A 17,042-nucleotide genomic window follows, 5' to 3' on the forward strand; every position below is an offset into this window, starting at 1 on the left:
AAGCCGGAAGGAGGGAACACAGGTAGTCATTTCAAAAAACTACTAGATATTCGAGAAAAAAAAGTGCTTATCCGTATATTTTTTGTTGGTCACCTGACATTTTACTAAAGGGACTCGACACTTCTTCACGATAAAAATCCTTAAGACACTTATATATGTAAAAATTCAGTTAATTAATTTCTACTCTAGCTTTAAAAAAACAAACGAACGAAAGCTTCAAGGTCTTACACTTTCTACGTAGTGTTCGTTTTAAATTACAATATATCACGGTACTGCAGGTTTTATTATTAAACTGTAATACCCATCGGTTGGAATATTAATTGAATGTATGAGTTAATTATTATTGGCTATCGAAGTTGGGAGCATCATTAAACAGTATAATAAATTTGAAATGGCGTAGCTATACTGGCTCTGGAGATTACCTATCTATATCCTGCACGTATTATGATAAAGTCACGGGGAAAAAATTTTATACATAAATTATATAGGTATTATTTAAAAAAATACGTTGTAAAAACAACGGTGTTAATAACGTTTCGTAACGTTAACGTAAACACTTCAGTTGTAGAATGTTGCAGTAGTTTAAAAAACAGCTCAATTAAAATAATACGAAACAAACTTTTTTATTAATGTCTTCAGCAGAAATTTTGTATAAATTCTACAGTAAAATAAATCTTACAAATTGCTACACAATCTTTGGCAAGACCTGCATGCATAAATATTTTATAAGTATGTAAGTACAGTCGTTTGCAATAGAAACCAACAATCATGTAAACAAATATGGCGGACTGACATTGACAGCGTATTGTTTATGCCCATAGTGATGTCATAGTGTTCTAATTAGATTAAATATATAAGCCATAGACTATAAAATAAAACTGATTATATATAAAAAAAGTGTTTATTAAAACTAATTTAAATCTTCGTCTTCGTCATCATCACTATCAGAAGTGTCGCCGGTGACCGTAATTATAAATGGAACCACTATGTCATCGCTTGCCATGTCTAAAATGCCGTCGAGCTTTTTCATTTCTTCCTCTTCCTTTTTTCGTTTTGGTTAATTATATTAAGCTCTTGAATTTTTTTTAAATTGTATTCAAATAATATTAAATTAAAATAATTTATTAAATTAAAAATAAAAGATAACTTCAGATTACGAACAACACTAACTTTTCAATGACTTATAGAGTTCGATGAGTAAAAAACTAAGATGACAGCTTGTCAAATACTTCGAAATTTTTACGTTGCAAATGTTTTAACAAATTTAACTTATAAATACAAGTTAAATCGTGTTGAAGATAATGTGAAAACAATGGTGTGTTCGTTGAAATCAGACTATGTTCATAAATTGATCGAAAATGTATGTGATTACGGAGTAATCGTGACAATTTGGTTTGTTTACATGATTGCTGGTTTCCATTGCAAACCACTATAGCTATAATTATTATTTGTCTACATTATAGAAAGCTCTTATTTCGAATTCATGTACTATAGGTTGTAGGTATTGCTTTTCCTATGTTAAATTGGAGGCGTTTAATGGAAAATACATCACAAAGAGTAATCCATATAATGGAATGGGAGAGCATTATGTAAAGTCAATTATAAATATTTAAATTTAAATGAAAGCAGTTGTTTACATGCTCCGTCATATCATAAGGGTGAGCAGGTAAATATTTGAACATCAACTCCAACGCAGTATAAAGCCATCACTCCATCTGAGCCGTCTGAGAGCTCAAGGGGGGTATTGTGGAAGGAACGTTTAAATCCGTCAGTTTCGGAAAGTCTGACACATCATAAATGGATATTTTATTTGTTTTAGGAACTATTTCAGTAATACCATTTCCATTACATTTAGGTTTCATAAAATTATGTATAATCGCGGAATGCCTATAGTGACTATTATCTCCGTCGATAACGAACCCATATAGCGGCAGCTGTGTAGGTAATTTTTTCAACATAACGTAACGTAGAAAAAACATTTTTTAGCAGAAGTTGACTTCTTATTTTAATTGGCGTCTTACTTACAGTGCGACAAACTTATCTGTTCCTGTGAGAGCGAACTAAATTCATCCATATCTCGTTACATACTAATGAATTGTATATTGTAAAAGATTAGATTGGTTTATTATCACCGCAAGAGCGAATTAACAATACGAGCAAACTTAAAATCTTATAGAATTAAGAAATAACATTTATGTGAGCTATCACCGGAACAGACAAGTTTGTGGCACAGTAACTTAGTTTCCGTCACTCAGCAGTCAGCCGTCAGATGCCACCGCTAGTGTGGCGGGCACACGCATCAACATCAATTGGTATTACCCCCCGTAATGGACGCGACGGCCTAATCCGCTTGACATGGACTACAGGATCAGCCTCGTCGGCAAACTCGATCGCCCAATCATCGGTGAACTTAGTAATTGGCTGTTTCTGCTTTAAGCCTCCCTATTCTGCTTACAGTCAGCGAAAGAGATATGTATGCCGCAAACACTTTTATGATCACCGTGACATGAAAAATACTTACCCTCAAATTCATAGACCGTATTTCAAATTAACAACATGGTTAAAATTGACATTGAAATAAACGAATTTCGACTCTTTACGTCAATCAAAAAGATGAAATTCGTATGTCACAACTACAATTTTAAACCTATTGTAAAGTGTCAAAAAGGTTTATGAATTTGGGGGTTAATCTATAGAGATGGTTTGTATTGGTTTGTATAGTTCGACTGTAGCAATTAACAGTGTCGTAACTGACTTTTGGCCATTTTTCAGATTATTGCACTAGAAGGTCATTATATCAATAAGGAAGGTGTTAGGAAAGTTTCAGCTCTTAATTATGAATATTTCCCGATTTTTCTTGTGGAAAAAAGTCGGATCTGTTCATGGCGACCGCTTAACACTGTCGGTAAGTATGTTGCGACACTGTTCCCGGGGCGGGCGAGCGGGGCGGCCGGTCGTATCTACCACTTCCCGCCATGTTAGCGGGATGAGCCCAAGTTGCGTGATACAATTTTATTATGTGGTCTTTAAGACCAATTAATTTATAAAAATAATGAAACTATAATGTCTTGCTCTAAATAATGGCAGACTTAGTGTATCAAGGAACGGGTAAAGATCTTAAGACAATGTATGACAGAAATTGAAGACTTGTGTACAAACATGTTCCATTAAAACGGATGCAATTAAACAAATATATATTTTTGTAGCATCTCACATTAACATGCTTGCTTAATACAATGTATTTTTTTTAAGAATTAATATTTTATTAAAATTTTCGTATGGAAGTTGTATAAACAGTACTGAACAGGTAACATAGTAGCAAACGGCACATCCAACAGTATTAACTGCGCATAATTTTAATTTTGAGTCGCATGTACCACATCCCACATTGTTACTTGCTTGCGTTTCAAGTACTACTGTAGTATATGGTATTACCGACTTTATTATTTGTTCTTCTTTCCCTTGTGATTGTTGGATATGGAAGAACCAACCTTGTTATTTGTACATAATGTTAAGCTATTGAGTTGGATGTGGTACAATGTACCATTATTTTCTGTAAACGTTGTAAAATCTCGACCGGCTCTCTATAAAAGTTAGAGCCCAGCCTCACTAGAACCTCATTGACCGCGTTACCAGCAACGTGTCCAAGCTGTAAGTATTGAAATGTATGGTACCTAACTCACTTGGCGACGGTGTGGCATCGTCGCTAATACCATACATTTCCATAGACTGCTTGGATACGTAGTTGTTGATGTGACCATGGCCTAATAAGAAAGGCCTCTTTCTGTAAATTTATTAAGGGCAGATTTTTCAAAAACAGTTAAAAGCTCTGGTATCTACAAAAATATTTAACTTTAATTTAACACTCACATCTTTCGAAATCCCATACATAATATTCCAGAGTAGGTAATTATGTATGGTAAACTGAAAAAAATGATAATTTGCGTAGGTATGTCCCTTAGACTTTTTTAGTTGGACTGAAGGACCACGTGGTTCATGATTTCAGGAGCATTGCTTTTACATTCTGTATGTTTATAGGTACCGATATTTTATTATTTTATTTGTTGTTTTTCGGATAACAACCGTCAATAAAATTCCTAATGGATTTGAAGATGAACTAGTGCAGTCACGTGCACTTTAAGCTGCAGGTTTCTCAGCCTCTTACTGTACAGCTGCAATATATGCTAGATCTTTAGTGATAACAATAATAAATGACATCAGCGTAGGGAACAACACTCTCATGAACATCCAAACGAGCTTTTTGAGACACTTTCTTCCTCATAGTCCTCATTACAGAGTTCCAGGCTCCAATAAATTTATCTGATTTCCAACTTTTACTTTCAATATCCCCCTTACATCTCTCGTAAACAGGCTACCCAAACAATACAAACTCATTCTCTTGCTGTGCTCTTTAATTCTCTATCGTGATCTTACACTCAGTCACTGTTTCATCTCTTTCAAACATCATTACTTTTGCCTTTCATTCCCTTCATTTTTAAACAACATACCGAAAAGTTACTTATTTTTGCAGATGTTCTACGACTTAATTGTCAGCATACAGCGTGCACTTAAGAAGTAACTTTTCGATTCGCAATCCTCTTTATCATCTTTTATATCCCTAACATAACTTTCTTTAAATAGATTAAACAGCCAAGGCGAAGCACAAATTAAGCAGGGCTTAACACCCCTGTGGATGCTAAACCAGTCAGTGAAGGCTCTATTTATCCTATGGCAAGCCAAAGTTCCTAAAGGGATCCCAGTGGTCGCGTCAATTGGCTGTCCACTCCATAAACGGACATTGTGTCCCACAAAATCATTCCTCCTTACTATAAAAGCCTTTCCTATATCTAAGAAGGCACAGAACTCTGTTAAGCCAGTAGCTATCTGTGACATTTCGTAGTGATAAGATCGTAATCCACAAATCCCATTCCCTTTCTTCAAATACCATGCCCACACATCCAAGATTTTTTATTCTCTGTCTCCCTATCTACCCTTTCAATCAATATTTTTGCATACAGAATCAACAATACTTAAGAGTCTGATGCCACGGTGAATGTTGTGGACCTAGAGAGAGCCTTTGTCTTTATGCAAAGGAACTATGACCGCTCCGCTCCAGTTACCTGGCACTGTACCGCAACACCAGCACTCATTGAGGAGTTGGTAAATCTCAGTTGCAGCCTCTACCAATGAGCGCCACAAGACTCGGTCCTCGGACTTCCTCCTCCAACCACTACCGGCTACCCGCCTACGGTCCAGCGGGCAGGAGGGTGTCCCACCTTGCGTCTGCCTGTTCGTGGTCCCCACTCGAGAACTCGTCTACCCCAACTGTTATCGATTCTTCGGCAGATATGACCAGCCCACTGCCACTTCAGCTTGCATATTTTGACAGCTATGTCGGTAACCGTAGTCCTCTGACGGATAACCTGATTTCTGATACGATTTATCAAAGAAACCCCAAGCATTGCTCTCTCCATAGCACGCTGAGCGACTTGAAATCGGTGGACCAGTCCTACCGTCAGTGTCCAGGTCTCTGCACCATACGTCCTCACTGGCAGGACGCACTGGCTGTACACTTTTGTCTTCAGGCTCTGAGGAATGGCCGATTAGAATATGTGACGAAGTTTCCCGAATTTCCCGTTCTTCGCTTGCCTTAAGAAACTGCAAAATTCATTCAGTTTTGTGTCGAGAACTATAAGCAGATTATCGTTGCATTATTATAATTGATTACTAAAATTTATCTTAGAAAATAGAAACAAAATAATGGAAAACTACAATGTTCATAGAAAAATTGATTCAGGAAAGCATCAATCCGACATCGTAAAGAATATAAAGTCCACTTAAAATAGCAGGATTTCCCACTTCCGACAAAATCTAGAGTACTAAGTTCAGTGAACATTGTTGAATCTCCCACTACCAACAAAATTTACAATACTAAGTCCAGTTAACATTGTTGGATCTAACTCTTCCGACAAAGTTAATCTGGGATTTGACGGTTAATAATGTCACATGTGCCTTTTTTCACCTTTCCTATCAAAAATACTAACTTTTTATCTTACTACCTTGTGGCACATTTAAAACTAAGTCACCATGCCGAATTTGGTTAAGATAGATAGAGTAATGTAAATTTTAGAACTGTTTTAGTCGTATTTAAAACTTAAAACGGCTCTACTGAAAAGTAGCGATTTTTCACTTACGACAATGTTAAATGCTGCAGTCGAGTTATCGATAAAATGGATTCATCTTCCACCCATGTGTCTTAGGTTCAAAATGTTTGCGCATATATTAAGCTAGTGATGCTGACTGTACAAGGGCAATTCTAAAGCGCCAAAATCATGCGAAATTGCTTTTCCATCTGTTATTGGACCTCATTATCTCCTTCACAGTATTCGTGCTTTGAATTATCATTGGTTGAATGCGATGTGTCAGAGTGCTGCCTGTTATACCCAGGGCTAGCACGGGGCGCATTTAAGACGTGACAAAAGTTTTGCATCGCCTTGACGCCTTCACTCACATCGCGCAACCTCAAGAGCGCGCGACGGAGAACTTTTGTCACCTCTTATAAGCGCCCTATGCTACAGGGCCAGATGACATTATGACATGCAATAAAATTATAATTTGAAGTTTAAACTTAAAAAAGCGTTATTTTTGTGACATCACAATAATATAACAGTGTTTGTAAAAAATCATATCACCTACTCACGAGCCCACCGCCTCCACCCGTAAGCAAAGATTTTTTTTATAGACTAGAAATTTATCAATATTCGTTTTCAATTAAAATTTAATCAATTTATGCTCGATATAAAGTATCAAAGCAATTAAAATTTTAATAAAATATAAATATTTTCTTTATTAAAAATAAATTACTTAATTAATTTAAATTACTACGTTTTCGTAAAATGGCCGCTGTAACCAAAAAAGCTATTAAAAATATCAATAAGTAATTTTATGTTTTCCCGAAAGAGCATTAAGTAATACGCAGAATTCATAAATTATATCTAGATGGCGGCAGAGAGGCTATCAGCAACGATTTCACACTTCACATCCCAAACTATGCCAACCAACCGGGGCCCGCATTCTCGGTTAGCGACTGGAAAAGTTTGGCTCAACATCGGTCTTTCCTGATTATGCGGATTATCTGACAAAAGTTTCATGATAATTTCCTCTAGAAGCGCCACTTTTTATGCTATTAAACTAAAACTTTAATAGTTTTCTCACATATAAAGTGGCGCTTCTAGCGGAAACAGTCACGAAACTTTTGACAGATAACGAATGCAGATGACAGAAGAAAACCAAAACTTTTTTCGTTTACATAAATTGCAAAACTCGTACTAGAGACCGTACTAGACTTACTGAAACAGCTCCGACTCTACTTCAAATTACACAATAGATCAGCCGCTCGTAATCGCAAATCCGGAGTGAGGTTCTTGTATCGGTACTGGCACCGTTCCAGGAGCCGATTACACAATCTCTGTGTCTATAGGAAATATCTACAAGGGTAGGCAGCTTTCGCTAGTTTCAATACACCTCTAATATTGTGATACGGGCACCTAATTCTCGTTTTAACATACGAGTAGAGTAGGTCAGTGCTGAACTGTACTAAATAAGTCATTTCGCTTAAAGGTAAGGTAGGTTTATTAAAATTATGGTTGGCATTTCTAAGCAAAACTTAAAAAAAAAGAAAATCAAAATGATATCGAAGTGGTTGGGTTTCGGATAAGGGATATTATAGGGTTCAATCGACTGCGAATGCCTTCTTCTACAACCTACAACCCATTTAAAGGTATTCCTTTCACCATCTTTTCAATAGCCGTGTATAATTTCGTGAGTATAGAAGAATTAATATGTAACTCTGTACGGTACGGCATTAAAAATCCGCCGTCTTCAATTACTCGCCTGTGAACGTAATGAAGTACTTATAACTTTGAATTCAAGACATCAGAGTCCGAATCACGAATATTTTTTTTTAACCCTTTGTCGATAGGAAATTCGATAGCCGCACTGGCGGGATTTGTATGTGTTTTAATCGTTTCTAGCGTTAGCTTCTTGTTCCTGTCGACGACAAACGTCAGCGACAGGGACGCCCATCAATGTCATACAAATTGTGGTGAACTGTCAATGTCTATAATATTCGTGATTGGCCCACTGATTCTATCGTAGATTTCAGGAGAATGATTCATAAGTATGTGGAAAACGTGGAAAGTGAAACACATTTCAGTGGTCAGCAAGTTAAATCTGTCAATCCTACCAATCAATATTATCAACATGAAAGTTTGTAAATAATATTAGTGTTTTATCACTACTGAAACTACTGAACGAAATTCCATGAAATTCGGCATGCAGGAGGCACACACCATAAATCACCACAGTCATAGTCTACCTTTTACCCCATAATTCCCACGGTCAACCTCTTAAGGTGGGTACTGACCAACGTTACAGACTGTAATGTAACATTTCCAGCAAGCATGTTACGCAACGTTCTGTTCTAAAATCTCGCTGGTTTCCCCGTAACACTACGTACCTACTGACTGCACGATAGCTCGCTGTGTAACATGTTACATTACACTTCGTAACGTTTCAGTACCCACCGTTAAGGCGAAGCTCTCGAGAAACCTAAGGCCCTGTCCGCACAGCGAATAATATTCCGCGCTCCAAGTTCGCCTGTTCGCACCGCGAATAAAATAACGCGCTATTTTTGTCACTTCATGCAGATCCCGGCTGAGACAAACCTGTAATTTTCGAAAAAATATTCTCGCGGCGACATATTCGTGGTGCGGACAGGGCCTAAATAATAATAATAAAAATCTTTATTTTTATCAAGAACAATTCATATTCAATAGACAATTTAAAACGTTAACAACTGCAATAGTGACACAGTGGCGCAGCCATTAACGCCCAACTTAATAACTAATTATAACAGTTTCCTGATCGGACAGAATATATAAACATTATTACAAAACTTAACTTAACTTAAATTAACTTTACAAAAACTTAAAGTGACTTTATAAAATTTACGAAACCAAACAATATTGGGGTCTTTAAATACATAGCTACAAGTTGTTAGTAGTTAAAAGTTGTAGGTACTTATGTAGTGTTGTGTAATTTTTTATTTTAAATGAACAATCCTAACCTGTCAACACACTAACCACCGTTTCTTCCGTAGGAGGCTCTCCGTGGGCGTCGGTGCGCGTCTCTGCGCTCATCCGGGGCGCCCCCGCGGCCGGCCGAGGACTCCGGGCGGAGCACCCCCGCCGCCCCCGTGTCCCCGTCCCCCGCCTCCACGCCCGCCCCCAAGAAGTCCAACTGGGAAGTCATTGAGCACTTCTCGTCGAGCCGCAGCCGCCGCAGTCCTACCTCGGTAAGTTTGGGAACCATTGGTAGATGTGGAAACGGAGGTTGATAAAATAGAGCGCTTTCAGAATCAACGTATTCGCTTGAACCGGTGATGTGATGTCAATATCAATCGCGCTTAACGTCAACGCACTACATTACATAAGTTACCGAAAAGGAGCATTATTAGGTATGCGTGCGCCAAAAACTACGCGACTGACAAAATTATTTAATTTTAATTTCTTGTCTCCACATCTTAAAATTTACATGATCAAATGCTAAAATGGTTTAGATATGAAAGGATCTTCCCCGAGTATCGTATGAACTGTGGGTAAATGCATCCGGCGCAGCCTGGGCACTCTGGGCATCGACTATTCTGACTGGCTAGTCCATTCACCGCGGTGAAAAACCCTAGACATTTTAATCCTTATCCTTACTCCTTACTAATATTATAAATGCGAAAGTAACTGTGTCTGTCTGTCTGTCTGTTACTCTTTCACGCCAAAACTACTGAACGGATTTGAATGAAATTTGGTATACATACGGTCTAGACCCTGGGAAAGAACATAGGCTACTTTCTATCCCGGGATTCCCACAGGAAAACTTTTTAAGGCGAAGCGAAGCGCGCGGGAACAGCTAGTATCTCATATGTGTCACCGACATCGACACGTTAATAAGAAGAATGTATAGTTTGGTTACACATTTACCCTATTTAGAGGCACATCACGTGGCGATCGATGGCTATTTTTATATTTTAGGGTGCTCAAGGGTCGCACCGTCGTACGTCAGCGATAATCAATTGAGTTGGGAACATCGAAAAGTGCCCATTGGAAATAACGTCAGAAAACATACTTGTTTACCCTAAATATTGAATGTGTGTAACCGAATGGATAATGCAATGTTATGGCCTAATTAATAATGAATAAAGGTTAATTATTATAGGTAATATATTTCATATTTTGTAACAAATAAAAATCATTCAGTTTGTCTTTAAAATAGCTGAATAGAAAAGACAGGTAAAAGCCAAAGCTGAAAGCTACCTTTCATTGCAACCTTTGAATGGCATTTTGTGCATTTTGTAAGAGATTTCCGTTAGCGCCGTCATTTTCCTGTCGTTATTGGACTTACGCCTGATTTCATTCGACTTTCAGTGCATTAGGTACTATTGGCATGTTCGAGAGACGCAGACGTGTGGGAAAATGGTAAGTAGAAAGGCAAAATGTCTTAAGCTCAAGTTTTGGAGAAATTGAGTTTTATACAAAATGTTAGGATCGTCTGATTTTTCACCTTCGAACGATGTGATGTGTAACTTATTTTTACACCTGGGATAGGTGGTCTTTTCGCATAAAGATATTTCTTCCAGACTACTTTTTTTTATAAATTCTTCTCATTACTTATTATCGGAATTCAGATGGACATCATAATGTTACTTTATTTTCAAAAAGTACATGGTTCACAATACATACCTACTACAAAACACAAACGCAAAGCACAGCAACTTTTGAATAGTCCACTGTGACATGCCTCCATGGGTGTTGGCAGAACAAACACATGTCATATTAAACAAATATCTGCCGGAATATAGGGGATCGAATCTGGGTCTCTAACTATCCCAAGAGCCTTTTATTCTTGTATTCAAGTTTTACAACCATGATACTGTCCAATTAATTCCAGTAATAAATTGCCAGCAGTTTCGCAAATTTTACGAAAACACTTTGTTAAGCGGCATCCCCTACATAATGAAGGCAGGTGTTAATTCATTAACACAGGAATACATTATTAATCACAAGGCTCTATATTTTAATCACTCGGGAACGCTCATGTTCCGTGCATTATTTATTCATTTTGTAAGTACCTATGGTTTTGGTTATACCAAGGGCCATAAATGTAACTATAACTGTAGTGGCATTATCCTTACTAATATTATAAATGCGAAAGTAACTGTGTCTGTCTGTCTGTCTGTCTGTCTGTTACTCTTTCACGACAAAACTACTGAACCGATTTGAATGAAATTTGGTATACATATGGTATAGACCCTGGGAAAGAACATAGGCTACTTTTTATCCCGGAATTCCCACGGGAAAACTTTTTAAGGCGAAGCGTAGCTCGCGGGGACAGCTAGTTCATAATAAACATAGTTATGGCTTCTTAAAATAGTTAGTTTTACTGAGAGAATCGGTAGGTTGACCGAAATATGTAGTAGCTGAATAATATATGTAACTTTACAAAATGTTTGTTAACTTTTAGGTTAGCTGAACGTCCCACACCGTCAGTTAACGCGAGTTCCACAATGGTTATCTGTGTTTTTTACCTTGCAATATTTTTTTATGTAGGCGGTGACGAAAGAACATTTATCTCACAGAAAACTTTAATACAGATATCGTGAAACAAGGCTAATTATGATTAAATCAGATATTAACACCTACTAATAATTGTTTGTTTCCAAACAAAAACGCCTCAGCAAGTTTAGTATCAATTTTCTTTTATTCAATAAATGAAATCAAAGACGTGGTTTCAGGCAGGGTAACCAATTTAATTCCTGACGTTTTCCGCTGAAATTCTTTTCCGAATTTTGCCGGTTATAACTGAAATTCGATGTTATTTTTGGAGAGCCCCTAATTATAATTGAAAAGGTTTTAACGGAAAATGGAGACTGCCATCTTTTTGTTTTAAGATATTCTAGTCCATTTTCGGTTTGAAAACGGGGAATATATATAGCTACAGTTTTTAAGGTTTTTGTACTTTGCGTTATATGGAGTTATGGAGTACTGGAGTTACGGAGATATTATATGTTCAAATTATAAATTAAATGTTTTGAAAAATTTAGGCCTTTTGATTTCAGTAAGTATAACTTAACATAAATTAAAATTAAAACGTTAACTAAAAGTATGAGTTTCAAACGGATTTATGTTGATCAAACCACGGTATTTCCTGTTGCTCTTTGAATTACAAAGGTAAAGTCGCGGTACAAGTCAATTAAAATGTAAATATAACCGAAGCATTAGTGAGTCCCCTGATTTTCGGAGAGGGGGACCTCTCCAACAATAGACAAACAGTCTCTTTATGCCATCACAGAGTTTAGGCCATAATTATTCAGTGGCAAGGAGACTATGTTGGAAAGTTGTGACAAAGCATGAATTTAAAATACACGGGCAAAGATCTACAGGGTGTTGCATAAGTGGTGGTAAATGGGTTGCTCAGAGGATCATTTTGTACTATTTATTAAAATGGCAATTCCCGAAACTGCTAAACAAGACAAGAACGAAAAAAACAACAAAAGACTAGAATACAAAAATAAATAGCCTCGTGTATCCCTGGCAATCATACTTAGTTGTAGATATTTTATATTTAGTTGATAAGATCATTACTTGTTATTCATCAAAGTAAGAAAAACAATATCAAATATTTTCTACATTTTGTTTTTATCTTAATATTGTCTGGTAAATTTGGCCAGGACATTCCGAACTTATGTATGTTTTCTCTATTTTGTTAATAAAAACTAATATTATTTCGTCCGCTCAAGTAAAGTAGAAAAAGCGAAATCCTGTTACCGGCGTTTCCTTTAAGTATAAACCAATTAAAAAGTATATTCTATCTGCAAGTTTTAATAGCGTAATAAAGTGTTAATTAAAATGCAAAATAATTTCTTGCATCTTTTTCCAAGCTTGAAAAAGTGCTTGCCGGCAAAGAAGTTGTATTATTATGAAGTAGGTGTGTATACAATTTTGTCAAGTATCTGTATACCTAAGTACTTACATAGTTACTATGATACGAAATCCTAGACTCACGGCTTCGATAAAAAATAAACGAAGAAGAGATATAATGCACATCGAATATCTAGATTCCTGTGTTTATTTCTAATGGTTTATTTGTCGTGAAAACCCCAGCAGCTCTCTCCATTATGGTAATTGTGAGTAGGTAGGTATTTTCCCTCCGTTCGTAGGTTGAAAAAAACGCATAACAGGTGGTGTGTCCGTCTATTTGTAAATTAATTCGTGAATCATGCCTATGCATAAACTCAGGAATCTCACGACTATAATCCGCTCAGGGATAGTTAGGTGTTGGGTCAATTGTGCACTATATTTGAGGTGAACCGTCAGAAAAACATTATCTCTACAGCTAAAATCAGTAAAATCAGAATCTTCACTTCGATCTTCATTCTCCCTCACTTCACGTTCGAACATTATATGTCATCTCATACAATATTTGTCAAAATCTCAAAATTCGATGTGTCTACGGAAATTACAGAATGCCAATTTGAAAACTCACTCCGGATTCAGAATCGAGTTTTGACAATTATCTTTATAGAATCGCAATGCAGTTTAGCCACGTGTCACGAAGATGTGGTCGGTGGGCCACAACGCCCACAGTCCACTTTTTTTAAGTCTCTTTTTTTCTCTTATAATGATAGAGCTCATTTATTCAATCTCAATAGGGTAAAAAAAAGTTTATCCTAAAAAGTGGACTTATTACTGTGTACCTATGCCCCCCCTACTCTTGAAAGGCAATATATTGCGTCTGTCTTGCGTTCTCAACATTAAAAAGTACATAACTATAATCGCAAGACTCTAGCTACTACCGCTGTAAACATACCTATAGCATTTTTAAAAGGGCACATTTCGACAACCTTGATTTGCAAGTCTGACACGAGCATGAAATAGAACTAACGATTTCCTCAATGTAAGATTAGATTACCCTTTTCTTCATTATATCTGTTATTTGACTTATTTCCTGTGTAAAAGAACAGCTTTTTACACTACGAACAGGCACTTTTTAGTTGATTTGATTTGTTACATTTCATTAACTGTTACTAATGGGCGCAGTTGAGTTTTGCGTTGGGCGTACAACAAACGAAATTCACTGAGGAATTTTCCAAAACTAATATACCTACGTATGAATTGGCTCGCGAGTGGAAATATCAACAACTGTTGAATCAACTCATATTAATTCGAAATGCAATACGGTATGGACAGGAATTGAATTGTTAGGTGGAAATAGCTTTTACCTCGTCAATTTGGTTCACTACACAATGACCGGTGCTACAGCGAGGAGGCTGTTGTTCTATTCCCGTAGCGAACAATTATACGACGTTGGTTTCAGTAGAAATTGACGATCACGATTTCTAGTTCAGGTTTCTCTACGTATTGGGGTCTTTTTAATATTTGCTATCAATATTTGTCATCAATAAATATCATCAACTTCCTAGTTTTCCTACCACTGTTCGGTGTATATTCTTTAATTATATTTGAGCACACACATTTTCAGTTGTAAGAGGTGTTGCAAAAAGGTCGAATGCCAAAAAGCGGCGACTCAGGGGTGACCACAGGGGTTCTAAACAACTTATGAATCAAAAAAATATAGAGATAAACATTTTACAGAAGACTTGTCTTGCATTGGCTAAATGGACCTAATATTTTGAGATATTGTCTGCAATTACCCGTCGTCGTAGAAACTCCTTCCTCGCTTTTTAACTTTAAATAATTAGCATCATTACTTTTTTTTGGGTAGGTCATGTAACGGAACATAGTCCGTCCGTAGCAGACTTATACATTGTTTCAATACTTATGGATAGATTTGCAATAGATTTTATTATAAGCAAAAGAAGTGTTATACGTTGGTTGGTAAACACAACCATATAGCAAAGTAGACATTAACGCCATCTAACGAGGTCCATTTTGACTAGATGACGCATTTTCATTCTTAATATAATATGGTAATGTTAGGGGTGGGTATTGTGTCGTTCGAATCGATAGATACCTAGAACAAGTCTTAGTGGTCTTCTTGAGGCTTAGATTAACCCGCGGATAGTCGCGCGTGGGTCGAAAAGACCCAGCACTCTATTTATACCTCGATAACTTCTAAAATATTCGATATTACTAACTGGCGTGCTAAGTACCTTTAAGTTACCATATAGGCTAGCCGCACTCAGCGCCCCGGCCAGATTGCCCGCGGCACTTGGACAGGACGGACATTCAAAGTGAGTATGGGTCTTTTCGACCCAAGAGCGACGGTTTGTGTCAGTATTATTTTTTTGATATTTTTTTTATTTTATTATTTTTTCTTTTCAGAAATGTCACGTAACCGTTTAGACGATTGTTGTAGAGATCACACTGCATTTTTATGCATTAATTGTAATCCGAATATGTGAAAATACCAAAGAAAATACCTAATTATATACTTAATCAATACAACGAAGAAGTAATTTTATATGTAAATTTATGTTAACTTTGAAGGCTGATTGTTGAATATTTTTTTATATAAAAAGTTAATTTATTTTTTGTTACTTAGAAGAATTGTTATTCGTTTATATAAAAATAAGGTTTTTTTATTGATAAATATAAAATTAATAAAATAAGCTGTAATTTATGTTCTTATGTAGATAAATAAGAACATGAAGCATACTACTTTTGAGACTGTCAAAACATATTTATTTTTGCATAAATTCATAAATAATTTTGATATTAATATAGTTTAATTACTAACCTTACGTTTAATGTATAATAATATCTAAATTTTCTTTTGTTTCGAGAAAATAGAGCATTTTACTTTCGGGTCTAAAAGACCCACATGCGACTGTTTGTGTTACGAAATTTGACGCGAGCACTGGCGGGTTAAATAATAGATATCATACTAAATTCGGCTATATTATGTTTCAGTCTTTAATATGACTCTGGAACCTAATTATTATTTGAATATTGAAATGAATGTCGTCACAGTTGTTAGTTTTATTACGAATATCAGATTCGCACACATTACGTAATACGCCTCCTTGGAAAAGAAAGACTCAGGACTTAAAATTAGTAAATAATTATAATATTAATTATCGATAATTTTAGAAGTATAGTTCATCGTTTTATTACTTAAAATATGTTATAGTTGTGTTATTGTCTAGCTCAGTGGCGCCGCCTGTAGTCAGGATGGACAACTTAGTAAGGGTGTATTGATCGAAGAAGTCGATCGGAGGTAGGGGTCGTTGGGCGGGGCTTATGGGTTTGCATAAATAGGATTTCGGGAGTGGGGTCGGGGCTGGTGTCCCTGTAGAACTTCGTGTGATAACATGAAGCCTTTGGCTATTTTTGAGTTCCAGTTAAGGATTTTATGTACTTAATCCCTGTTAATTTATCTTTAATTCAATTAAATTATGCCAATTTTCTGAATAGTTTGCTTGGTCATTCCTGGTAAACTTATAACGGTGTCAACTGAGGGAATAACTAAGTTATGAATATATTTATGCGAAATTCTGCGGGGGAAAGCTTAAAATGTATTTTTATAAGTGAGTGGGTTCCTGCGGCTGAGACCCAGGTAAGTACCTTAGGCAGATTTACTAGCCACTGTTAGTTCATTTTCAAGCCAAATAGGTTATTTTTTGTGTAATGTGTGAAATTCTGGTGTTGATTAATTACTTCAACTATGCTTTTGGCAGGAATAATGAAACATTGAAGTCCATTACTTACTAATGTTGTCGTTCGATCCGACACATTTAATATAACTTATTAATATCTCCCTGTACTTAATTAATATCTTACTAGGAAAAGGGAAAATCCCTAATAATTATCTTGTGTCTATGTCCAACAGTGGACGATAGAAGGCTGATGATGATAATGATTTAAAATATATCGTGACGTACAAGCTGTCTTAGCTTTACAGTATTTATAGGAGGAATTTAGATGTAAATTATTAATAATTATTTCAATTATAGGTTGATAGGAACAATG

At 36.2% G+C, this 17,042-nt stretch overlaps 1 protein-coding gene across 4 annotated transcripts in view; it reads left to right on the forward strand.

The window, feature by feature from the left end:
* Nucleotides 1-17,042, forward strand: part of LOC105387103 (adenylate cyclase type 6) — a 195,438-nt gene that overhangs the window by 83,364 nt on the left and 95,032 nt on the right. For all 4 annotated transcript variants that reach the window (XM_048632816.1, XM_048632817.1, XM_048632814.1 and 1 more), the window contains one exon: nt 9,161-9,355. In XM_048632816.1, the coding sequence (XP_048488773.1) occupies nt 9,161-9,355 (195 nt within the window). The remainder of the gene's footprint in view (nt 1-9,160; nt 9,356-17,042) is intronic.

The sequence above is a fragment of the Plutella xylostella genome, chromosome Z, assembly GCF_932276165.1.
Source record: "Plutella xylostella chromosome Z, ilPluXylo3.1, whole genome shotgun sequence".
Taxonomy (NCBI): Eukaryota; Metazoa; Arthropoda; class Insecta; order Lepidoptera; family Plutellidae; genus Plutella; species Plutella xylostella.